The 25700-nt window shown below is 39.1% G+C and overlaps 1 protein-coding gene across 1 annotated transcript in view; it reads left to right on the forward strand.

The window, feature by feature from the left end:
- The window catches only part of PDE1C (phosphodiesterase 1C), a 38966-nt gene extending 29006 nt beyond the window's left edge, over nucleotides 1–9960 (forward strand). Inside the window, exons 11-15 of the mRNA XM_029085861.1 lie at nucleotides 839–959; nucleotides 2129–2304; nucleotides 6119–6124; nucleotides 6784–7083; nucleotides 9824–9960. Coding sequence (XP_028941694.1) covers nucleotides 839–959; nucleotides 2129–2304; nucleotides 6119–6124; nucleotides 6784–7083; nucleotides 9824–9960 — 740 coding nt within the window. The remainder of the gene's footprint in view (nucleotides 1–838; nucleotides 960–2128; nucleotides 2305–6118; nucleotides 6125–6783; nucleotides 7084–9823) is intronic.
- The last annotated feature ends 15740 nt before the right edge of the window (nucleotides 9961–25700 follow it).

Here is a 25700-nt window from a genome sequence, read left to right on the forward strand (position 1 = left end):
ATTAAGGACATCATTATTTTCTTGGCTACTTGCAGCATTAAGAAATTTGCTAAGTGATGTTCTAAAATTGACATAAGAAATAGCCCTTGTCCGAGGTGAGAATTTAGGGGAAGGTGTAAGGTACAGTGAGCTCCTAACTATCACATTTTTTTTCCATGCAACTTGGATTTTCTTCATCTTATGAGCTTATGGCCACAGGGCCCTTCTGTCTACCCTTCACAACAGCGAGATCAGAGCTGTGTTCATCTCTGCCAAACTGTACCCTGAAGTAGAAATTATTTGGCCCCTTATTTTTTTTCCTTTCCTTATATTAAAACATGGGCGGAAATGCATCTAAATCTGTTTTATTATCAAGAAGAACAAACTGGCCGAGCACTGAGGAGAGAATATTCCCAGCAACCTACTGATATGCAGTAAGCGAGCTTTGCACATAACTCCACACCAGCAAAGCTTACCAGTATTATTACTGTTACAATAATTTTCTACTTTTAGAGAGTTCATCCTTGAAACTGGGTTTTACCCAAATCCACTAGGAATTTGGCTTAAATATTGCACTCCTCATATAAAACAAGTTCTGATGCATCTGTTTATGTTCTGATTTGCCACAGTTTCTTTCCAGGGTTTAAGTAGGTATCTTTTATTGCATGTTATATCCAAGCTCTTGGGTCAGGGATTGATGTATAACTCCGTTTTCCCTTTCTAGTCTTTGCCTATCCCTCCTTCAAGGTATAATATTTTTACACTGTCTTTTACAGTGTGGTTGTCTGTGATCACTGAAGCAGTGACTCCGCATAAATCCTCTCCTTGCTCACTTGACTGCACTTGTGTTTCTGTTCAGGTTTCATTGATTTCATCGTGGAACCTACTTTTACTGTACTGACTGACATGACCGAGAAGATTGTGACTCCGCTCATCGATGAAGCTTCCCGCTCTGGCATGTCTGGGTTCAGGCGTTCCAGGTGAATAACCACGCGTCCTCTCCCTTTGCTCTGCACATGCTGCCATTCCACCCAGCTCCTCCAGTTTCAGCCCCATGGCATATGTCTTCCATGTGGCTTAAGGGCCCATATCTGCAGGACATGACTTTGTTTTAGGGAAACTCTAGCCCAGGGGAAGGCAAATAGGAAGGTTGGCATGAAACTGAAGAGTACCTCTAAAGGCAGTGAGCACAAAAGGTTGTAGCCATGCAATCTTGAACGTCAGTGCTATCTCAGTCACTAATGTCAAAGGGAAGGTAGAGGGAGTTGTTGGGAGGCACTCATTTCTACATGTCTAGAAGTATAAATGGGATTGAAAAGAGGACGGGGAAGTATAAGCACACTTCAGTAACAGTATTTAGGTTACACAAATGTGTGAAGTACCACCAGAATTCACCTGGAGTTTGCATGTAAGGAGTCTTGGCCCATTAAACCTGCTCTACTGGTATAGAGAAACTGCTCTTCTAGTAGTTTCATGGACAGGGCAAGTCTTGGGACTCAATTGCCATGTGGCTAGTGCTGCCTAGAGTAGGGCTACCAAGTTAGAATTCCCTCTCCCAGGTGACTTCTTTACACAAAGAGCAAGCACTAGTATCTTTCTATGTCAGTTACCTTGCTGCCTTTATTGAAATGTGCACAATGAAGTGTCCATCCTTGAAAGGCAACTGCAAGGTCTGGAACTGAGATGAGTGCCTGATTTCAGCCTCAGCTGAGGTCACCAAGCCCTAACAGACCTTGGCCTCCTGTCCTGTGCCTAATGGCTCCCATTGGTGAATTTTAGGGGAATCCTCCTTTGACATACTTGATTTCTAGAATTATCTGACTCTCCAATGAATATTTAGGGAGTGAAGATGTACAACAAAGGTAATGGCAACACTTTGAGTGATTCTATTTTTTAGGGACTGTGGCTACCAAAAAATAAGCAGGGTAAAGCTGCCCTTTGTTTCTAATACTGGTTCAGGTTGTGCTGTTTGCCTTAACATCGGTTGCTGTGGGATGGGAGGGAGAGGAGGATGAGGGATTCAAGCCTAAGTTTTGTTTTTCCTGGTTGACTCTGTGAAGTTATCTATACTTAAAGTCATTATTTCTTCGTCGCTGTATTTGGGCACATGGGATACTGATTTCTTCTGTTTTGTGATCTTGTGTCCCAGTCTGAATAGCATTAGTCCTTCTGAAGTTAAAAGATCAAGTGTCAAGAGCACTGGGTCCGAAGGAAGTGCCTCACTCAACTGTTCCATACTCACTGTGGACTTCAAATCTTTTAAAGCCACCTGGACTGAGGTGGTGCAGCAGAACCGCGAGAAATGGAAAGCTCAAGCTACCAAAGGTAACAGCCAGGCTTCTTAGGGAAAGAATAAAAATTATTTTGACCTCTTCTTCTTCAAGCTCTCTTCAATCAAATTATTCTCCAAGTAAGCACTGTTAGTTTGAAAGAATCTGCTTTTCAAAGTCAACAACCTACAGTGAGTTCAGAAAGACAGGAATACTCTGACTCATCTGTGCCTTATACTCTTCTTACGTGGTGTAAGTGTACGTAATGAAGAGGATGTGGACAATGGGAGGAAAAAAAAATAATTGTAAGGGAGGTCCCCTAAAGTCATGAGTCAGACTCAGGATGGGTGCGAAAATAGCTGGAACAGCATTTGCAGAGATAGGTTATCAGCTGCTCACTGTTAAGATTGAAAGAGGTATGGATGATAGTTTGGGGGAGAAGGACAGGATATTCTGGATTGACAGCTGGTTTTGTATTTCTAGTGATAATTTGGATAATGAATTGGGAACTGTGCTGCAAATGCTCATGATGTCATGAATCTGGGACTGCAAATATGCAAGGTGACCAGGGTTCAGTATTGTCATGCTACTTGAGAAAACAAACAAACAAAAGAACCCAACCAAAAAACCCAACCCACACCAAACCAAACAAAACAGCCCTTGCTTCCAACACCCCTCTGGCATTCTTCTCATCTTCCCAGCAGTAACAAGGCCCCCTCAGCAGTGCTGTATCCAGTTTTGGCTGCTTTAGTTTGGGAAATATATGGACCAGTTGCAGACAATAGAGTACAGCAATGTAATGATGGCAACTGTTGTTTATAGCTGAGAAGTGTTATAGCTAAAAGCAGTTTTCTGAAGACTACTGCAGTTTAAAAATAAGGGAATTACTTTTTTATTCAAATACCCTGGGCTGTTAAGAGGAGAAAAAGTTGCCTGGTGATTTTAACCTGATAATAGGTTAGACATTGGCAAATGTCTGTTGTTGGAGATCTTTTGGAATCAATGAGAGCCATCTGTTGAGAACGATTTAGGTATAACTGCCCCTTTCCTGCAGGGGCTGGATGATGGCCCAAGGTCTCCTTGAGGCCTGGGGTGATTTAGACCAGGTTTGGAACCAAAAAAGGAGGAATGTGTTACTAATTATTTTCTTCTTTTTTTTCATGAAAGCGTTTGTGATACAATTTCTTCTTTGAGCTGAATGCTTGTTACCCAGACCTTTATTTAATGGAGCTGTATTTCATGTAAATGGAAGGAGTTTGATTTTAATGTATTATGTGGCCTTGGCTTCAGGGCTGATGGAATATTTGGAAGATTTGGCGTAGTTTTCCTATTTGCCAGAGCAGATTGTTCCTCTCCAACTGAAAGGCCTGTCTAAAGGTGTAGGAAAGCACACATTATTATTCAAATTAAATTTTCCATTGTGATTAAAATTTGCCATTCAGGAAAAGCCTTTCTAGGCATTCCATGAAAATGAAAACAAAAACATAATTCAAGGTCTACTTAATTGCTAGGGGCTTTTTTTTATTATTTTTTTTTACTTTGTATTTACTGTTTCATGGTTCTTTGCGAACCAAACAAATTAAAGGTAACTGAACAAGGAAAATACTTAACATGGTCAGTGTCTAACAGTATAGGAGTGTTGAATGAATAAAGCCAATACAGTTAACTAGTTTTAAGGTTTTCATTTCAACATGTACCTATGTATTTACTTCTTTACTAAGGATCTGCTAGATAAAAATCCTATATGCAAGAGAGACCTATTGGGAAATAAATAAAACATATCTAACATTTCACCTAAAACAAATATATAGAGTAGATCATAGTAGATTCTGGGTATTTAACTTTAAAATGTGCTTTGTACCCACTTTCAGTGACTGCTTTGCATAAAGACTTTTTTCTTAATGTGCACATGTAAATGTCAAGTTGTGATGCAAGTGGATGTGCACACATTGCTAAACTAATGCTGCCACTGGTAACGTGTTGATGCAGGATTTCATATCCATTATTTACAGAGTATCTTGATGATAAGTGTTTAGTTATTAAAATTTTAGCTGGAGAGAAAAATGTTTTATTTTTAATTGCCTCATAAAAATATCCTTCTAGCAGCTCCAGAGGGCAGTCAATGGAAGAATTAGTTGTTCACTGGAAAGCAGAGATCTCACCAGTAGACATGGGAGCCTTTGAGTAGATCATTTTATCTTTACCTTTCTGACAACCTTTAGCCCTGAATAGTTGTGTTACTTTGTCTTTGCCAAACTTCATCACCAATATCTTGGATCAGGGCCCCGGTTTATGGGTCAAAGATTCAGAAAGCAGTCTCAACTTCTCTTCATCTTCATTGACTTCAACTAATTTCTGTGTTTCTGGGTGCGTTTATAAGGGTGCATATTTTTTAATCTTGAAAGATTTATACATACATATGGCTCAGCATGCCTTTGTATGGGCTGGGGACTAAGCCAGACCTGTTCTTCTACGCCAGAGCCCTGACATCAAAACCTTTGCTCAGCTGCTGTCTTGCTCCTGACTTGCAGAAAGTCTTTGCTCCCCCCTCCATCTGCCTTGCCTCTCTTAGCCATATGTAGCAGGACCTGCTGCACAGCAAGAGTTTAAATTGCTGACCCCCATCAAACCAGTGTCTTGCAATGCATCAAGATGCTCTACCAATAAAACTAAGAATTATTAAGAGAAGATAGATAAAGGATTTAACTGCTGATCATCAACAAATAGCAACTGGGGATCAGAAGGGAAGGAAACCCATCTATTATTATTATTTATTATTAATTATTATTACTATTAAATTATTTGTAGAATACGGTATTCCCTTAGGTAAAGGCATTGTCTCTAGAAGCATCAGGGAGCTGTTTTTATCCTGAGTGTGGTATTTATAGAAAATGCCTTGGACTGTGTGGGCAAAGTAAGTGGGTTTATTACTGATCTCTTTTTTTGATTAAAGGTTCATCATTAAATAGCTACAGATTAAAAAACTGAATAAACAAACACCCTGATGTGCAAAGCACCATTTAGATAAACTATTTTCTGACACTAATTTTGACTAGAGGCACTCATCCAATGGTGCTGTAGCAAGCCCCAGTCTCCTGAGCTGAATTTCTCTCCTGTGGTTCAGGTGCAAAATGCAGCAGTTTGTTTTTTTTTCAGATTCCCAAATGAGAGGAATATCTGTATACCCTAAGACTCCAGGGAAAATATCAGCGTGCATAGCTGAGCTATCTATGGAAGCTACCATCGATTTCAGGAATGATTAATAAAGTGAGGGGGAGACTCATATCTAATTTAATTATATTTTTGTGTGAGCTGCAATTTATTAATTTAAAAATTAATTAACTTTAGTTAGCTGCTGGCAAGGAAATACAGATTGGCATTTCTTATAAAGATGGCTTCCCCCTTTCTCTCTGGTATCCCATTGGTACATTTTCCTCAAAACTGGTTCTGATTCACCCATAAAAAGTACGTGACAAGACACTTAGAAATTCTTTTGTAGTTTCTACTCACTGGCCAAGACCCTGCTGCTGTACGAAACAAAGCATCTTCCCTGTAGATGTCAAGAATAATTCCATAGGACCAAGGTAGACTTTATGCAGTGTTTTATAAGATCTGCTCCTCTGCTCATCAGCTTACACAGTCTCTCAGAAAACAGAAGATACATCTGGGATTCCTATCACAAAGTGCAATTGGTTAAAAAACGTAATTTGCAACCTATGTTATAAGTAAATGTTGCATCAGGACCTAAGGATTGGATAAGAACAAGAGCAGTATCTAGAATGGGGGAAATTTACTTCTCTGTAAGGTTTGGTTTTTGCTTTTTGCCTTTTTTTGTTGTTGTTTTTTTCCCTAAATGATCATATTTTGAGATGCTGGTGTTGTTCAACACTCAGTTTTTACATTTATACCTTTGCATATTTGTGATCGACTGTAAGATTTTTCGAGATGGAAGGGCAAGTACCAGTAGCAATATATTAGTCTGCCAAGAGAGGACAGAGCCATAAAGAAAGGATAACAGTAAATGGAAAGGAAGAGATTAGGAAGCTGGCATTGGAATCAACCTGGAACAAGAGGAGGAAAAAGCAGATATCAAAGAACCAAGGCTTTTTATGTGCTTAGAGTTACATGGTACGATATGAGATAAACTGAATGTTGTTTGACTGATTGTTGTGTGTCAGAAATGAAAGTAGCCTTGGCACCCCTAGAGCTTTCAAGAGCTAATATCTCTTTTTAATTTGCCTTTTAAGAATTTTGAGGAGCCACATTTCAAAGGTGAGCTTTATATGGTAAAAAAGGATATGCACATAATATACATTTAGGCCAACATGTGGTGAATTTTCAGAATACTTTCTTAAATGTTCTACTGTGTTCTTTTTCCCTTTCCAAGTCAATTCCTACATTTATCTAAGTAAAAGCTGTTTGCATGTAAAAAGCTAAAGTAGATTTAGATGTGTGAGTTGTATCATTCTTGTCAAATTGACTTATAATCATGATTTCTTTCCTCATTTTACTTCTCTCTTTGCTGAGGATGCAGAAGAAAAAGCTAAGAAAGAAGCAGAAGAAAATGCTCATCAGGGAACAGATGAAAAGAAAACAGATGAAAAGGATGAGAAGAAGCCAGCTGAAGATACTACAGTAGCAAAGACGGAGAACAGCAAAGAACCAAATCCTGGGGAAAACACAAACACGGATTCCAATAAAAATCATGTAAATGGGACTCGGCAAACTGGGGTGAACAAACACGAAGCCTCTCAAGGGAAAAACACACCTAGGACAGATAAGGGAACAGACTCTCATCACACAGTGGGAGAAGAGAAACAGCATGTCCAGAATGGTGAGTTCTCTCCTTCCACTGAAATACAAATCCAGCTCAACTTTTTTATTAGGGAAGTCACAAGCTTTTTTTTGGAGATATTTGTTTTTTGGTCAGAAATTTTATTCCAGTGTTTTAACTTGCTATAGAACCGGGTTAAAATAACAATCACATTTTACACCCAAAAAGGTGGAGTGAGCATACAGACTTTGAAAGTCCCAGACTCAGGCAGAGAGTTTTGATGGCAGCAGAGGCAGAAATTCTGTTTAAAACATTTCTGATTTGATTGTCATGTATTTCACTTGGCTGCTGGCGTTTCCCAGTGATCCCTTCCTTCATCATTAGTTTTTTTTTTTTGTTAGATTGGAAGGACTGTGGGGATCCGAGCTGTCATGCTCTGTTACATATGAGATTTGTCTTCAGACAGTGTCGCATCGGTGACTAGCAATGGGCCCCCAAGCAGACAAAAAGTTTGGGGACATATGAAATCCCAGTTAGACTGCATCAGACTTTTCTTCTGAATCCTTTGTTTTACATGCTTCTAACAATACGGGGGTTACGTGTGCTCTGGTAATTTTGACAGTACCTTTTTCTGCAGTGTCTCTCTGCTGCAGATGTCAAAAATGCTTTGAAAGGAATGATAATGATTTCTGAAAATTAGTATCTTCCTCAGGAAAAGAAATTCTGCTCCTTAATTTATGGAAAAAGGCCTTTATGAGGTACAATCACTGCAGAGTCTTTAGAGAATGATGAAATCTCAACGTTCTTATGTCTGAGTTCACCACAGCTTCCTTTACGCCTATATGTTAATAGCTAATCGTAAAGTATTTGCCTTATTATTTCTTTGCCTTTGTAATCCTTTTCAAAAAGATCATGATGATCATCGTTCTGCTCTGCTGCTGGCAGTATGGCAGGGAAGATATTACAATACTCCAAAGTCCCCTATTCATAATGACTTGTATTCAATGAAAATTCAGAAATTGTGTTGTCGGATGAGTTTGAAGTCTCTCTCAGTTGCTCACTGCCTGTGTGCTTTCTCAGAGAGATCAAAATATGAAATAACGTATGTGTGAGTGTTCATCATCTTTTCTTCCACATACGTAGGGTCAAACAACTTCTTTATGCAGTGGTCAAATAAAGCATTATTAACTCATCATTACCGTCAGCCAGATGATGGTGGAGGAAATGTGAGAAGACTTTTGTGCTTTGCTAGATACATTTTCATTTCCTCTCCTGAAGACAGTGTCCTCCTTTTAGAGGCCACCTTCATCAAGCAGACACCTTAACCCTGCTTGGACCTGCTCATACCTCTCTGTTCAAGGAGAGGCAGTGTGATAAGCTGAGAAGGTTGCTGCTTGTCCTGTATCATCACACTTTCATTTTTCTCTCACCAATACAGTGAGCTTAGGAAGCAAAACATGAAAAGTTTTGGCTCTGAATGAGAACAGAACAGGACATGTTTTTTCCATCTTGTTAAATATTTTAAGATCTGAAAACCATTCCTCTTTTATACTATGATGAAACAATTGGAGAGAGGGATCAATCCTCTGTCATCCAAGAATAACAGATATCCTAGTGGTTAGGGCACAATGTGGTGCTTCTCTAAAATTTCTCTTTTTTTTTGAGCTGTTACAAAAATAAGTATCCGTTGGCCATGACTATTTTGAAGGCAGATCAGATCCTCTGTAACACATAATACCTCTAATCTTGATCCAGAGGCTGTGAAATCATTATAGTAACAGTAATACAAATGGAACAAGCATTTATTCAATACAGCCCTGTAACATACCTCACATTTACAAAATTCTGAAGGGAGACTTTTACAGCTTTTTGTGTTGAGGTGTGGTATTCACTGCTACTCCTCCAGGGAAAAGGACAAGCTGCCTGCTCCCATCTGGGCAGGCTGCTGTTGCTTCTCTGGACATCTGAAGGAAGGACACCTTCTTTGCTGCTGTTTGGACACCGCTGCTGAAAGAGCCCTGTTCTGCTAGAGCTCTTCCTAGAAGTTATTTTTCATTTGATCTGGCATTTGTCATTCTCATTCAATGAAGAGATGGTCTATGAAGGTCTGATGTGCTCTGCTGTGTGACTAATAGAGGACAGAAAACAAGAATGACCCCAGTTAACCTTCCTGACTTCAGAAAATACATCCCAGCTAAAGTTGCCATTTTCATTCTGCATCAACCATTGCTCTACCAAAGGCCTTGCTTTCCTGGTTTGCTATAGAGACCAAGCTGGTGATCAATGCTGGGATGATTCTTTGCTCCCTGATAGCATCATCAAATGAATCTGTGGATAAAGGAAGCTGACAAAACAAAGTAAGACAAAGTTATATAGGACTGTGTGGGATATCTATGGTGGTTCTTTAAGACAGAGACTTATTATGAAGTCTTGTAGGGTCTTAGTTCTTTAAAAGCATAAATGCTTCAGAGTCCTGATTTGAAGTGAAGGTTGTGCTCAGGTTTTTGATGGCCTGCATACAACCAGAGAGGAGTATGAGTTTGCATATACAATTTAAAAGGTGTTAACAATTAGGATGAGTGTAAAAGTAGATTGTAAAACTTGATTTTCTGTAGGAGTTGGATAAATTTTGTCTAGTGCTTTTTTCTATAAAGAAATTATTCACTAGTTCCTTGTGAATTCAGACCTTTTCTCCTAAGGAACATCTCCTTTGGATGATGCAGTTTGCTTGAGTTACAGGCATTAATAAACTGCAGTCTCCATTAAAATGCTTATAGTGTTTCTTATTGCTTCTTTCTAGGTGAATTAAAGGAAGACAATAAGTTGGACAAAAAAGATAAGTCTAGTGTGGGGGATGAATCAAAGAAAACAGATGGTAAGGATGACATTTTATTACATTTTGTCACCCGTTTTAATATGCAATCTATTATCTCCTAAACACTCACAGTTTATTCTAAAACCAAAAAAATATGTGGTAACCAGAAACAGACTTGATGGAAACAGTTGTAATAGACTCGACAAAAGCCATTGGGGCATTCTGGCAGAAAATCATCCCTTTCACATAATGCCTAGCACCACTTAGTTGTTCTGTTGGTAAGCCTTATACATCAATTTTCGTGCAGTGCCTGGAAGAAAAATCCTGGATTATGAGAGTTCCTTAATAGGAAATGCGGATTTGTGAGGTTCTATCCTTCTGACTCTTTTTGGGCCATATTCTGCTCTCTGTAAGGACAGGCTGGATGGGAGATGCAAAATCAGAGCTAAGGAATAACCTGCACAAGGTGCCCCTGTTTTTCATGATTGCATGTTATACTGCAGCAATACAAACACAAGGCTTTCTTAATTTAATTGTCTAAGGGGGAAGTTGCCAAGCACTGTTGAACCAGAGGTGTGGGAAGCAAGCAGGAGTGAGCATGTCAGCAGAGAGGTCCTATTAAGGATGCTAAAAAAAAAAGGGGGATATTGCTGAAACATTGTTGAACTGAATCAATCTCTGGTTTTCTGGGCAACTGGGAATCATTTCAAATGAGTCTGAACCTAGTGTAGAGGTCAACAGAAATTTTAGTAGCCTCAGCAAAGTGGAGAAACATCTGTAAGGTCTATGGCATGTTTATTCTTTTGCACCTCGTCAGCTGTGTACCACAGGGCTCTGAGATAGTATCTGCACCCACGTTTCTCCAAAAGCCTTTTTTAAAGTATTAAAAGTAGCAAAATAAAGAGGAATAAATATTAGAGCTGACATTTTCTTTGTGTATGTCTCAGTGAAATCCACTGAAACATGGCTATTCCTCAATGTAAATAATGCAGTACTTTGATTTGATGGTCAAGAAAGACAACCTGATTGTAAGTACTGCAGTTTAGAATGATACCGTGTTTTCTTTTATTGCTTCCTGTTAAGAAAACACTTAAAATTCACAATTGCTCTAGCAAAGTGATACCTCAACTAAAAATGTTGAGAGATTAATCTAGAAGGATGTGTTAATTTCAGACACATAAATATGTACTTTTTTTGAAGAGACCCCTTACCAACAATTGTTTAGGAAAATTCAATTATTTTGTTAAGAGGTCTTATTATTTACACACTTGAGTTAAGTGTCTGTCAGGAAAACAGCCTTGAACAAGTACCATTCACAACTCTTTCTGTGGTTATGCAGAAATTAAGCACAAATACTCAAATAGCATGCAACTCTTCAGATGTTCATGAATATGTGCAGTGCTGGATGTAACTCTCAAGGCCCCAGAAGAATTAACGGACAGAATGACTACTCTTCCCACTGCAGTGGGTGATGGCTGAGGAGTGGCTGTGCTGGAAGGCTGCAGCCCTAACAGGACCAGGGGGATGCAGAAAGACTGGAGCTTCTTTAGAAGGACTCAGGAGCATAAACCCAACCAAGAGAGTAGACCTGTGAATCCCTAACTTTGCATTTAAAGGCTTGCACTATCAAGGTCTCAGAAAGGTTAGAGGCAACTATTTAGTTGGGCTGGAGGACAAAGAAGTTAATGTTTCATGCTGACTTGAAGAGTGAGGGTGTGAATTTAGTTCCTTGCAAGTTGCTAGTCTTTGTGTGGTGTTAGTTATTTAATGTCTGTTGGCTGTCCTGTAAGAAAATGTTCTGCTCATCCCCTTAGGGAAAAGACCAATACCATGGGACCAGTTGATTACAGTGAATAAGCAACTGTAACCATGTAAGGACAATTTGTAGGCTGAATGTTTTTCATTCAGATACTGTAGAGACAGATTATAGCTAATGATCTCATTGATAGAAATCAGGAGAAAAATTGTGAATGACGTGTCTTGGGAAGGAAAGTGCTAGGGTGGCGTGTCTATTTTGTGCAATTTTGATAAATATTGTGCAATCTGTTCTGTCCAGTACTCACTCCAGAGCCAATCTCCTTATCAGCCATGTGAGGGATGTGGAGAAAGGAACATTATCCATGGATAATACATAGCTGTTTGCACACTACTGAAACATTTCACAGAGTCACAGAATGTTAGGGATTGGAAGGGACCTCGAAAGATCAATTTACCTAAACATATGCTTTTTCACATGCCAGTACATGCTTTTTCACATGCTGGAAAAAAATGATTAAGTGGGCAAGTTAGAAAGATTGAGGTTACTGCTAAAATGCATCACCACATGTAGTTTGCTGGTGGGTGAAACTCAGCCTGGACTTTTTGCAGGGTCAAGTGTACTTGGGTTTTACATCCTTTATTCAGTATGTAGCTGGGATGTATTTGTATTAAACGAGTGCCCATTTGTGTAGATTTACCATGAGGGCTTCAGCTTTCTCACCACCACCCATTAGCATCAGCTAGAGCCCTGCACCCAGCTGCGGTCAGTCTGCTACCCTGTCTTACTGTGCAGGCACCCTGCACCCAGAGGAGAAAGCTGCAGAGGATATGTTGCATAAATCTTTGCAGGGACTGTGTCCAAATTGCTTTTTGAGCATGTACAAAGGAAGTTATCATAATATCTTGTTATAGGAATACAGACATGCCAAAATGTTTCTAATACATTTGCCCTTCTACTACATGGGGAACCATGTGGCCAGGGACACATAGAATACTGTCCCATGTGGTCACCAAGACATTGAAGCTGCATGTCTACACTGTATTCACAGGTGTGAAGTATTTCTGTCAGAGCTACCTTGACACTACCCAAAAATAGTTAAGTGGGCATGCCTCCAGAAACAGGGATCAGGCTCGCTGAGACAGCGAGGGCTGCGTGTGCATCTAGCCAGAGCTTCACACCACTGAGTCTATCTGTACCAAAGCCAACTACTTGAGAGCTAGCTTGAGGATGGCTATGTAAGCTGCAGTCATGCCTTAGATTTCAATCTTAACAGCTTCAAAATCCTCTGTAGTCTCTTGAACACAGGCTAGTCTCCTCACGTTAATTTAATCTTCATATTATTTTTTTTTGTTGTTTTTTTCTGTGGGAGATACTAGTTGTTACTCAGTACTGCCCTTTTTTTCAGTTCCAAGAAAAGAGAGATGAGGCTGCCATTTCCCACATAAAGACACAGCCCTATCAGAGACATCATCAGCACAAGTAGTTTATCAAATGTTTCCTGTGGGATAGAACATTATTAAACCATTTTGGAAAACCTGATTTTCCCATGTGAAATAGTTGCTTTTCAACACTTTGAATGGAAAATTGAAAGCAGTCACATGGAAATAACTTTTATCTACATTTACAAACTTTTTTTGCAATTTTTTTCTGCTCACAAAACTGATAACAAATGAGAAAATTATTCTTCCTCTTTTCAGACTAGATCTAAGGAAGAAATTTTTTGTGATGAGGATGGTGAAACGCTGGCACAGGTTGCCCAGAGAGCTGGTAGATGCCCCATCCCTGCAGGAGGGTTGGACTAGATGTCCAACCCAAACTATTCTATGATTACTACTTTCACAGGTTAGCTCTACCACCTCCTATTTTTTTCCCTACTGGGAATAAATTCTGTAATGTTAATACAAAGTTTTCAGTGCAACTCTTTGTTCCGGGGACCAAAACACAATTTATTCAAATATTATTTTTCAGCTAGCAAGTGCAGAAAAACAAAACATTCTCTTTTTTCTTTGTGTTTATCCTGTGAGCTCATTATTCTAGTGGTAACATGAACATTTGCAGGTTACAACACAGAAATACACAGGATATTTGTATCTTGAACAGCTAGTGCATAAAGAGGAAGCCTAATGTGCCCTGGGTATGTGTGATGAGCAATGCTCCCACCTCGTGGTCAAATTGTAACCCTGCGTTTTGGCAGGTCATAGTTTCAGTTATACATTCCTCTATACAGTGCAATAGAATAGAATATAGTTGAGAAAATACAGTTAAAAGAATATAATGTAATGTAATATAACGCCATATGTAGCCTTTTAAATATACAGACTCTGTGAAGAGTTCATTAACAGAAATATTAGCTTGCTTTATTTTGAGTTTGCTAAGCTATACTGTTGCTTAACAGTAGTTAGAAGCCTTCCCTGTATGTTCTATACATGGCCTATGCCAACATGTAAAGCTGCCTTTTGGTCTTATTTTTTCTTGACAATCATGCCTTGATCAGCAAGTGGAAAATTCCTTTATTATAAAGGTAAAGTACAGGGGCTTAATTTCTTTCTGTCCCAGTTGTCCCCAAAAACCAAGTGTCAGAGTAGCTAGCACAGAATGTTGTTATCTGAGAATGCCTTTGGTGTAGGAACATGGAGGTGTGAAGGAGTCATGATGATGACTCCACAATTATCCCAAACAGAGTTGAATTAACAAGATTCTTCCCAGCTTCATTTAAAGAGAATGCAGCTTTTTGCAAAGCTATTCAGCTATTTAAGAGCTGTCTGTCTTTGCAGCCTTCTGCAGATATGGTTTTCACGTGTGTTGATCTAGCCAAGACCACTACATTGCAATGAACATGGAGTAGACTTCTAACAAAACCCTGCTCGTGCCATCTTCATAATGCCAATGTGGTTTTAAAAGAGGTTACTCAACTGTATAAATGAACAGTATCTGTCTAGATATTCTTGAGAGAGGTGAAAAGGTAAATTACAGGTCATATAAATAATGGTGCCATTTCTATTTCTATTCCAAAAGATAGGCTGGTTTCTCCATTATTGTCAGAAGCAAAAAGCCCATTTCAGTTTGTAAGGCAAACACATTGGATTCGTCCTTGCTGCTTGATAGTGCTCTTGATATTGTGTGTCAGAATCCAGCAGCAGTGGCAAATTGTAATTACAATAGTCGAAGACTACTTCTAAAGGCAATTTCCTTCCTTTTCTTACTTCTTTTTATGTCCTGTTATTTGAATTACATTAGAGGTTATTGCCCCAAGTTAGAAATCGGAAAGCATTGTACTGATACCTTCTGGAAAAGCTTGCTTGAAAACATGAAGGCATTTTGCTATCCAAAAAGACATATTTCACCATTATTTATCTCTGCTGAGCAATTCCTCCATAGTAGTGCAATATAGGATAACTGGAGGGGGGGAAAAAGCTTCTGTGCTTTTTCAAATCCTTTTTGTGCTCTTTTGAAAAAAAATGAGCGTGTCTAATTTAGCAAGTGGCACCTGAGGCAAGCTGGAATTTGCATAGAGGGATGTACTGTGGAGAAGGCTTTATGCAGTTTTAATATCAAATAGAAGATGAACATGATGTGATGTGATCTTTGAAGCTAAATGCAAAATACATTGATAGCATCCTGACCTCGGAAACACTACATCACCATGGCATGCAAGCTCGATGAGAGTATGGGGAATACATAGAAAGGTACCCTGTATAATTATACAGATGATTTTGCAACTTGTTTTGCAAGTGTGAGTGTGTAAATCTTCTGGAAAGCACCTGGTTTTCCTTTGAGATTTTAATGTATCTCTTTTTTAGCCTCTTTTCCATCGTTCAGGCCTTACCAGGTAGTTAGAAAGCCCTGAGGATGCTTGATTGCTTTTTCCTTCTACTTTACGTGAAGTCACAGATATATGTGACAAATTTAAAAACTGAGAATAGCCTTTGGCGTGATTTTGGATTTAAGTGAATATTTGGAATATTCATTCCAGATGCATGGTGAGAGAAAAAAAAAATCACTGTAGGTACTTAAGTGGGTTTTTGAGTAGTTAACTTCATGGGGAACATTTTTTAAGGTTACCTTTACTCCTTTAAATAGAGTTCTGCTCAGAGATAGCGTATGTCTGCATTGCTCCTCAGGGGTAGTGTCCATGGTCCTAGAGGCATGGAGGAATCTGTAATTTACACAGTACATTGCGGAAATTCCTCCTTGATTTTGCACCATCAAACATTTTCTTGCACCAGTAAGGGTGCTGTGACCTTGCTGCTGTTACAGTCCTTCTTACCCCATTTAGGGTAATTTATTTGTGCAACTATGTATAGAAATTTTCTGCTTCAGCAAGAGGAGAGTCCTCCTTGCTCCCCAGCTCCTTGAATTTATGTTCAATCCAGTGACAATCAGGCCTGTTTTTCTCCATGCAACACTTAGCCCTGAAAGAGAAACAAGATCGTGTCCAAAGGGAATGACTGAAGGGGGAAAGAATATAAAATAATTCCTCAGAAGAGGCTGGTGACTTTTAGCTTTCATCTTATCCCTTCCCCATGGAACAACTAGCTTCCAATTTTGAGCATCCCAGCTATAGGTATCTTACTAGATAAGGACTCTGACAAGATAATTTCAATAGAAGTGTTAAGAAGGAGAAAATCCAACAGTCAACTGTATGGGAATCCAAATGTAAAGACTGCACTCTACAAACTGCCAGCTGGGTGCTTGGTGGGTACCTTCATGCCCTTTGCTTTGTGTGCTGGACCTGCTGCCTGGTCTCTCCCTTGGGGCAGATGCAAAGGGACGTCAGTCCCCTCGGGCTACTCAGTCTGTGGTTCTGTATCATTCAGTCCAGAGAAGCTGGACAGAGAGAAGAGAGAGTCAATTTACAGATTAGTTTTCTGAAACTTATACCCTACTAAGTAATCTGTGCTACTTATTACCATTAATTGGTCCATCACTAGGTAATTCATTATTTTCTCTCCTTCTAAACTGCTGCTTTGCTGTTCTTAATGTCAAAACCTGGGATTTGGAATTAATAATGTAGAAGAAAACCAGCAAGTGATATTAGTTGAAAAGTGCTATTTTGAATGAGTCTAAAGTATTGAGGAATTTAAGTCTAATTCAAAACAATTGATTGTCAAAAACTGAAGAGGCACTGAAAAAAAAAAAAAAAACAAATGAGAATTTCTGCTTTTAAGTGATGTTTCACATATTTAGCCAGCTTTAAGTAAATGGTAAAATTAAAAGTTTTGTTTGAGTTAGAGAAAAGCTCAACTTGATCTTTCATTTCCTCTCCACCCCCCTCCCACCAAAAAAAACCCCACTCCCCAACAATTGTTTTTGCCATGAGAGAAAGAAAGCAATTAGTTGTGTCTGACCCAGAGCTAAGCTTTATCCTAATTTTTCAGTTTAGTCACTCAAAGAAACAATTTTTTGCCCAGTGCTAATTACAAAATTCTGATTCATATATTTGGCTGAAAATTTTGTTGGCTTTGATTATCCTTCTGCTTATGACAGCTCATAGTTTGTTCTTTGAAAAGCACTGGGATTTTTGTTTCCATCCACGACAGAACAGCTCTTTATCAAAACCATGATCTAGCTTTTACCCCAAACATGTTCAGACCTTCGAATTATGTTTGATTATCAAATATAGAATAAGATTTCACATTTATTCCTGTAGGTTACTTTGCATAATAAGTGTCTATTTTTTTTCATACATGCTTTACTCAGGAACCTCAAATGTTATTTGGTGTAACCAAACTTTTGCCAATATATTCATTGTGTTTTTCTCTGCTGTTACTTATTTCCATAATATGCTGGTAAGCAAACAACATATATTAAAACAAAGCTAATCTCTTCCTTCCATCGCTGGTGTGATCTCAGGTCAAGTGTAATACAAGCTGTCAAGCAAACATAAAACTCAACATCAGTGTGAACAGGACTAGAAATTGTTTGACGTCACGAATGATTTAGGGATAATTATGTGCCAAAGCTGAAAAATCAGAATTCATTCTATGCTAATGTAATTTCTCCTCCTAGCAAAAGGAATGTTAAGCACTTGGGTTGTCTGCTAAATTAGAATGATGGTATTTAAATTCAGTTACAAAACAAGTATTCAAAACTTTTTCCCAACAGCATTTATTCTTGTTTTCCCTTGCTTTAAATAGGATGCAGACACCTTCAAGTAACATGCTGTTTTCTTTGGAAAAAATAGTCACCCTAAAATTTCTCATCCATTAAAAAGACAGATAATGGAGGTGAATTAACTTGTAATGCATATTTCTTCTTTATTTCACTGATCTTCTGAACTTTGTTTCTTAGGCCTCATTCATCTCTGGTTGCAACAGAAGCAAAACAATAGCATAAATATGAAGGATTTTTTTCTTCATGGTCTTAATTTTCTTTGAAAAGGCTTTCCAAATGGCTTTAATAGGAGACAGGATCATCCCATGTTGAGAACTGAGCAATGAGATTTTCAACATCTTCATTTTATTCTGAGTGCTGGGAGTAGCTTTAACAGTGCTTTTCAGATGGGAACATGTACGACTTGAGGACACTTGAGCACTCAGGGGAGACAAGAAATACCCAGGTTTTTGGGAATAAGCTTACAAAATTAAGAGGTCAGTCCTGCAAGGTGCTGAGTGAGTCCACAAGAGGAATTAAAAGTGGCAGATTTAGCAGTCTTCCCCACCAGCTGCAAATACTTCCATCATTTGTAGTAGGAAGGATAACTACCTTTTGGATCATGGGTTATCTGAGACACGTTTACTCAGCCTGTTACTTCTCCTCATTGTGCACTGCATCAGCAGTAATTGTTTTATGATATCAGTTGCCATACAACAATTTGTCAGTTCTGTTGTGAAATGATGGAGCAGGGCTCTGGGGGAGAGCAGAGTTTGGACTAGTCTTCTCCAGAGAAGCCTAGGATTTTAACAAGTGAGGGTGGAGGCTTTCAAACACCATATCAGCCTTCCAAGGAACACTTGATCAACCATACTGGGTGAAACCAAAAGTCCCTTTAGCTCTTCATCACCTACCTGACAGCATATCATAGCAGAGATCTTAATGGTCAAAGAATAAAACCACAGCAATGCCTCCCCCTTACACTTTTCTATCTGCCAGAGAGCTAAAGCAAAGGTCAGATCTCTGACTTAAATAGCCTCTGATGGATTTTTCTTCCATTACTTTGTCTAATTATCTTTTGAGCCCTGGTACTGGGCACTGAGGCAACACAATTCAGAATTTGCCTAGGCATTATGTGAAAAATCGCATCTTTTTATTGGTTTCAAATTTGCTGCTTGATAGTTTCATTTGATAACTCCCTTCTCGGACTGCGAGAAACAGGGAGTAATTGTTCCCTGTTCACATTCTTAGCACCACTCGTAATTTCATTTACCTTTTGTTAGATTCTCCCTGCAACTCTCCCTTTTCAGGCTAAAAAGTCATAGTGTGCATAAACTTTGTGCATTCAACTTTCCTTCGAGTGCAGCCTTTTTGTCCTGCTGTCCACGTTAGTGCATAACACTGACAGTCTGTGTCACACACGTGGTTATTGGGATGTGACAAGAGAATCTGATTTCTATAGAAATGAGAAAACCTGTAGGATTATTTTTTCCCCTAAGTTTTCAAGAATAAAATATACAAAATGCAAAAAAAGTTCATTTTAATATAATTGTATGCTGATTTTTTTTGTTGTTGGTGAAAGCATTATGATGTTACATCATAAAAGCATGAAGAGACATCACCACAGGGAGCTCAGTAAGAGATGTACTGAATGAAGAACTGAGGCTCTCTTCTTTTGCTTTTTCTGTGTATTAAAACTCTAACTCAAAAATATCTTGGGGTAATAGTAGCTCAAGGGCAATGTTATTTGGTGGTGTGGTGGAATTCTCCCAGCCCGTAGAAGTGCTCATGCAGCATGCACAGAAGATGAGATTTATATGCTAAGCGCTACTTTTTCACAAGTGAACTGCAAGGTTACCACAGTCTGCTTAGAAAAAGAACCCAAGTTGTCATCCTGGATAAAATCTTATGCTTCCTTCATAATTAAGTGTGGTTATAATGCTGAAGGAATGCATGTTTGAGCAGAGGAAACAGGGACAATGCAATAACCTCACCAACACTTTCATCGACAGGGACTGCCAAGCAAGCTAAGTAGTCTGGGAAGAAACCCCTGCCCATGAAATCCTTATTCCACATCACGCTGTCCTGCAGTCTGCATTCAGCATTTATTTTTTTAGGAGAGAAAATAGCAGAGTTTTCTTTTAAATGCAGTTTGAAAACCACAGGGCTTGGTCTTGCCCTGACAGCCTGGCCTGGGGGCCGTGGGGAGATGTCCTGAGCCTAAACTCACTAACACATCTGTGCAGCCACTGCTATAATTCATCAGAGATCATGCAATCCAGCAACAAAGCTATAGGTCTTTGTTTTGCCAGTCCTTTTTTTCCTTTGCTCAAATACTACTAAAAAAATTAATAAAAAATAATAAAAAAGCAATATGTTACTGAAGGCAAAAGAAACTATTTTTCTGAAAGGATCCAAAGAGATTCAAATGTAATCATATCTTCTGAGGCATGCCCAGCCTTACAGATAAATTCATACCTCCTTCTTGGGCTGCATCTCTTTGGTTGAGAGACGCTTCCTCCCTGGAAGTGTCCAAGGCCAGGTTGGATGAGGCTTTGAGCAACCTGGTCTAGTGGAAGGTGTCCCTGCTGATGACAGGGGCATTGGAACTGGATGAGCTTTAAGGTCCCTTCCAACCCAAACCATTCTGTGATTCTATGTTTCTATGATTCAAATTCACTTTCAAACTTTGCTGACATAAGCATTGTCAGAGTAACAGTAGCTGAGCGGAGTTCCAGGTGTATTTGGATAACTGGTTGGGATGGACAATGTAGAGTAAAATATTAATACTCCTGTTTGAAGCTTTTCTTGAGGAGGGTATGAGAAGATTTGGGTAGAGTGTCCTCTTTCATTAGAAACTCTCCACTTTCACTAGAAATTAAGGAAAACTTTTCTTGTCTACATTTCTTCCTCAAGGAGACCTGTTTGTTCTGAAGATTCATTTGTGATGAACTACACAGAAAACAGTTATGTTTGTACATTCAGGATAATGTTAGTCAAATGTAGCTTAATTTTGAGGCCAAGGGATTATAAATATTTGACACAGGAGTCAAACAGATTGTAAAATGCACATATTTTGTTAGATCTTGGGCACCTATCCATACATAAGGCTGGTTTTTTAATTGCAAACTCTTTGGGAGAAAGTGACTTTTAAAAGGTAATGCTCTTTTGTGTTTGGAGCATTTTATTTTCTTCACCTCAAACCACACGTGTGACATTGTTGCTTTCATGAGCAAAAAGGTACTGAAAGACCTAGTGAGCAAGGGTGATCAGAGAGCCCTACAGCAAAGAAACCTAACGAGATCTCGTTCTAAGCATGCTGGATTCTGTTGTGAGATCCCATTGGTGCCAAAGGTTGAATTCCCACTGGATTAATCAGAGAGCAATGGATTTCACTTTGTGTAGGACAGAATGATGTTTCCAGTGGAGCCAATAAGAGGTACTGCTTTGGTGCACCTCACCTTGCTGCCTTTCAACGTTAAGCAAAGCTGCACTGCTCAGATGAAATGAGGCTGTCAAAACCGATACCCTTCTTTTTCTTTCCCAGATTACCTGCTCCTTGGACAAAGGGGAGAAAAGCAGCATTTGACACTTTTCTTTTTCTTTCTTTTTTTTTTCCAGATGTGGAAGAGCAAAAATAGATTTAAAAAGAGACTGCAAATTTCTTTCATCATTTTAGCTGAGCTTCTTCATTCCTGTTCTCCTCCTCCTTCCACAAAGACCAGTTTCTGGGGAAGGCGTTAAACAACTTTCAAAACACTCCTCCTCCCACTGGCTACTTCACAGCTAATGACTCTGGGTTCTAGGGTGGGGGCCTTGGTTTTTTGGGTCAGGTTTATTTTTGTTTGTGTGTTTGTTCGTGTATGTGTGCATTTTTTTGTTGTTTTGGGAAGGTTTTTTTTGTTAAAAAAGCCAAGTGGTGATTTTCTGATGCAAATTGTTCCATTTTTCTGGACAGGTCAAGCCAATAGATGAGAGTCATCTTCAAAAGCCAGTATTGCCCTTTGCTATGCCTCAGCTTGTGAAACCAGCATTAGGATACTGCAAAAGGATGTATATTAAAAAACAAAACAAAACAAGAAACCCACTTGATAATACTTCACTTTTGCTCTTTTTCCTTTCCCTGAGAGTCTTTTCCAAATGCTAGTAGACAGAATTTGACATCAGTTTTATCCTCACCGTAAAAGATTTTATTAACAAGAATGGTGAATTGGTAGAGTCATTTGGCCATTTTTTAGGATTTGATGTTTTTCCCGGATGATGCAACGATAGCAAAACATTTTTGTTTCTGAACAGCAGACAGACTTGCTCAACCCTTGATTTTGTTCTGTTTTTGCAGTTAGTAATAGGAAAGGAATAATCAATGAAAGCAATATTCCCTTGGGGCAAATTTTCTTGTCAGACTCTGAGAGCATGTACTAATGTACTGCTGGAGGTGCCTGCCTTAACTTGAGATTACAGATAATGAGCTGTTTCCCACATTTGTTCATGGGTTACTAGTAACTGCTTTTTGTCTTGTCTGAAGATCTGAGAGAAGAAGGGCAGCAGGGAATCACACGGATCAATTCTTACTTTCATCTCAGTGTGGTCTTTCTTTCATCACTGGTTAAACGAACAGGCCAAAGAAAATGAAAAAGCATTGCTGGAGGAGTACAGACAGACAAAACCAAAAAGAAAAAGTGTGTCCTAAATACGCTGCTGGAGTCAGTGGATAAAACTGTCTCATCCAGTGGAGTTAGACACGTAGAAAGTAGCCATCATTTTGGCCCATTTTAAAGAAGAAATGTTAAAATCTTACTCAGGCCTTGATTCAGGAAGGTATCTTTGTATGAGAAACGTCAAATATGTATGTAAATGCTTTTCTGGGTTGGGATCTTGGTAGGGATCCAGTTAATTGTAAGTAATTTTACCTGTCAATGTGGAAATCAAGACACGTACATACACATGCAACTGTTTTCTGCTTAACTTTTTTGTTCAGGATGAGGTCTTGCTCTATTAGTCATATATGTATTGTACAAGGAACCAGACTGCTGTCGTGGCTCTTTGCTATGTAGAGAACATGCAAAACATTGGCTTAGGAAAGTAACTCTTTGGTGTTTCCTTTTCATGTTCAAAAGCACAGGACTTTACCACCAGCCTATATTAGAGCTTGGGTCTCTGTTCCTGCTTAAACTGGGCATGTACAGGGATGAGCTTCCTGCGGCGCTAGCAAAAATCACAGCAGTGAGCTCAGCCTAAATCCACATTTAAACATGAATACCTTCTCACTCAGGAGTGTTTGTATCTGGGATTTTGTTTATTGAGGCTAGAGACATATTGAATTCTTTTTGTTGGACACCAGAGTTTGAGTTTGTTCAAAGCCAGAGATTTAGATTAGGTTCATGCTGTGAAAAGGTTGCACTTCAATCACACGTTTTCAGGAGGAAGAAGTACAAAAATAACTCCTGCAGTTCTTAGAAGTCGCAGTTGGCTTTCCTGAAGCAGCTCATGTAAATAAATAAAATAAATATAAGGGCACATAGTGTTCCCCTTCATGAGCTCCTGGTCCAATGGTAGCTCTAGGGTAGGTTTTCTGAGGAAAGCAGGGTGCTGGGAGGACAGTGGCCCCGCAGTTGCGTGACAGGCAGAGGGCTGTGTCACCACATAGCACTTTTCCACCTTCCCTTTTCCCCCTCTCCATCAGCATTCATCCTGGATAAGAGTGGTGAAATATGACTTCCAGCCCTGGCCAGGCTCTTCGAAGGCACATTGATGAAATATCAATAATGCAGAACGAAATACTGCAGCAGTGACTCAGCCCCTGCTTAGTCAGACTTCTCCCTGAAGTCCGGGGGAACATACCATCACTGAGTGTTTGGTCAGAGGTGCAGGATGATTTAGTCAATATTTTTTAAGTTACCTTTACCTAATGTACAGTGACTAAAGATGCCTTAGATTATGCACAGTAGAATAATAATACTAATAAAACCTAAATCTTTATCTACTTCAGTTCTATATTTTATTTCTTTCTGGGAGTGACTTTTTTCAGACAGGGAAGCCAGACTGCTTAATGCACTGCTGGTCAGTTCTTGTTTCTCATGCACTGGCACAAAGATGTGTAATCAGACTGGAAAATGTTTTTCCTCAATTGTTAGGGTTGTCCACCACCAGCAGGAGCTAATAAGGGAAGTGGTGGATTTGCCGTCCCTTGGGGACTGCAGGTCAGAGCTGCCATTCCAGATGAGATGCTGTAGTCAGAGTTACTGATCTCAGCACATGTTTACACAGCCAAGTGTTTTGCAATATATAGGCAATCAGAGGTAGCTCCAACATTCTCCTGCTCTTTTAAAGTAATTTGAATAAACTACAGTGGATTATTAGCATTTTTAAGAATTTTTTTTGTTGTCCTGTAAAAAAAAAAAAAATCCCCATGAAATCTTATTAGTTTGGAAATATATGAAGTGAAAATGAACTCTAGAAACTGAAATCCTACAAAGACACTAGTCCAGATGAAAGCATCTGTCATGGGATCCCCTCCCAGGATCACACCAACATTCCCCTACTTCACCCCTCCACCTCCCTGGAACACTCTGCAGCATTGTGCTAGTGCATCGTGAGCCAAGGAGTGGTATGTTTAGATAACTCCCAGTTAAACTAGAGATCAGCCACTGTGCAATTGTGTAAATAAATAATAAAAAAAAATTAAACAAATTTACAGAACTGCTTTCTCTTATTTTATTCCATGAAAGGAAACAAACAAACAAACAAAGGTGGAAAAGAATTAGGTGTTCATCAGCTAATGGCATATGTTTATAAAGAGTGAGAAAGGATTTCTGTTGTTACATCCCTAGCTAAATCTCCCTAGATGTATAGAAATTAGGTTTTCAGATGCTTTCCTTTTCCACCCTCAGTAAGACAAGCAATGAATAAGCCAGAAATTCTGCAAACATAGAGCCCCTACTGTTGGCCGCATGCTGAAATTCTACAGAATTATTTGGAAGCACCCACCAGTAGGCACAGAGGGGTCTGCTGGTGCCAGAGGGCATGTTACCGAGGGCAGCCCAGGCTGGGAAGCTGTGTGATGAAGATGACACTCTACGCAGGGACTTCTGGTGCTCTCAGAAAGCTCTACCCTGCTGGAAGAGCACCAGGCATCTTCTGCTTCCCAGAAACTCTGGTGTAACTTCAGAGGGAGAATCCAGGCACTTTCCCCCCTTAAAAAACAGGGAGGGATACCATTGCGAGTATCCTTATCAGTGGTTTTTCCTTTAGCTGGGGCTGGTGTTCAGGGAATTAGCAGACTTTTGACTCATGTTGACATAGGGCTTGAACTCCTGGACACACTATAATTGAAAAGAAAAGAAAAAAACAGAAAATGAAAGAAAAGAAAAGAAAAGAAAAGAAAAGAAAAGAAAAGAAAAGAAAAGAAAAGAAAAGAAAAGAAAAGAAAAGAAAAGAAAAGAAAAGAAAAGAAAAGAATGTCTTTATCCTGTTAATGATTTAAACAGCTCAAAGGGTTACAGTTTTCCGAGTTGCAGGCAATCAGTGATTTGAACTGTGCATTTCTGTGACAACATGCAAGAAGTGTTCACACATGTGAAAGAAGGGATTTGTTTATGTTTTAAATTTAAAAAACCTGCGATGCACCCTCTCAAAATGCTTAAGTCAACCAGCTTTCCTTACAAACTACATAATTTTTTTTTTCAAAGTTATATGGTCAGATTTCTGTGTTTAATTATAAAAAGATGATGGATGTCACTGATGTTCTCCACGTTTGACAGAAAAGATAGATGCCATTTTTTTTTTCCTGATGGTAAAATAGGTGTTAGGTTAAAAAAAGAAATTTTGCAATTTTAGACTTAAACCATATTTTGGAGTAGTTGATCTAGGCAGACTGGTGCTTATCTAAAAGTGCAGCCTTTTGTAGAGCTCCAGCTGGTCTTAACACACTGTGTATTAATACAGGAGGATGTTTGGCACCAGAATGAATCTGGCATTTGGGAACCTCGTTCCTGATGGGTGAATGAAGGA

The sequence above is a fragment of the Antrostomus carolinensis genome, unplaced genomic scaffold (assembly GCF_000700745.2).
Source record: "Antrostomus carolinensis isolate BGI_N321 unplaced genomic scaffold, ASM70074v2 scaffold2777, whole genome shotgun sequence".
NCBI lineage: Eukaryota > Metazoa > Chordata > Aves > Caprimulgiformes > Caprimulgidae > Antrostomus > Antrostomus carolinensis.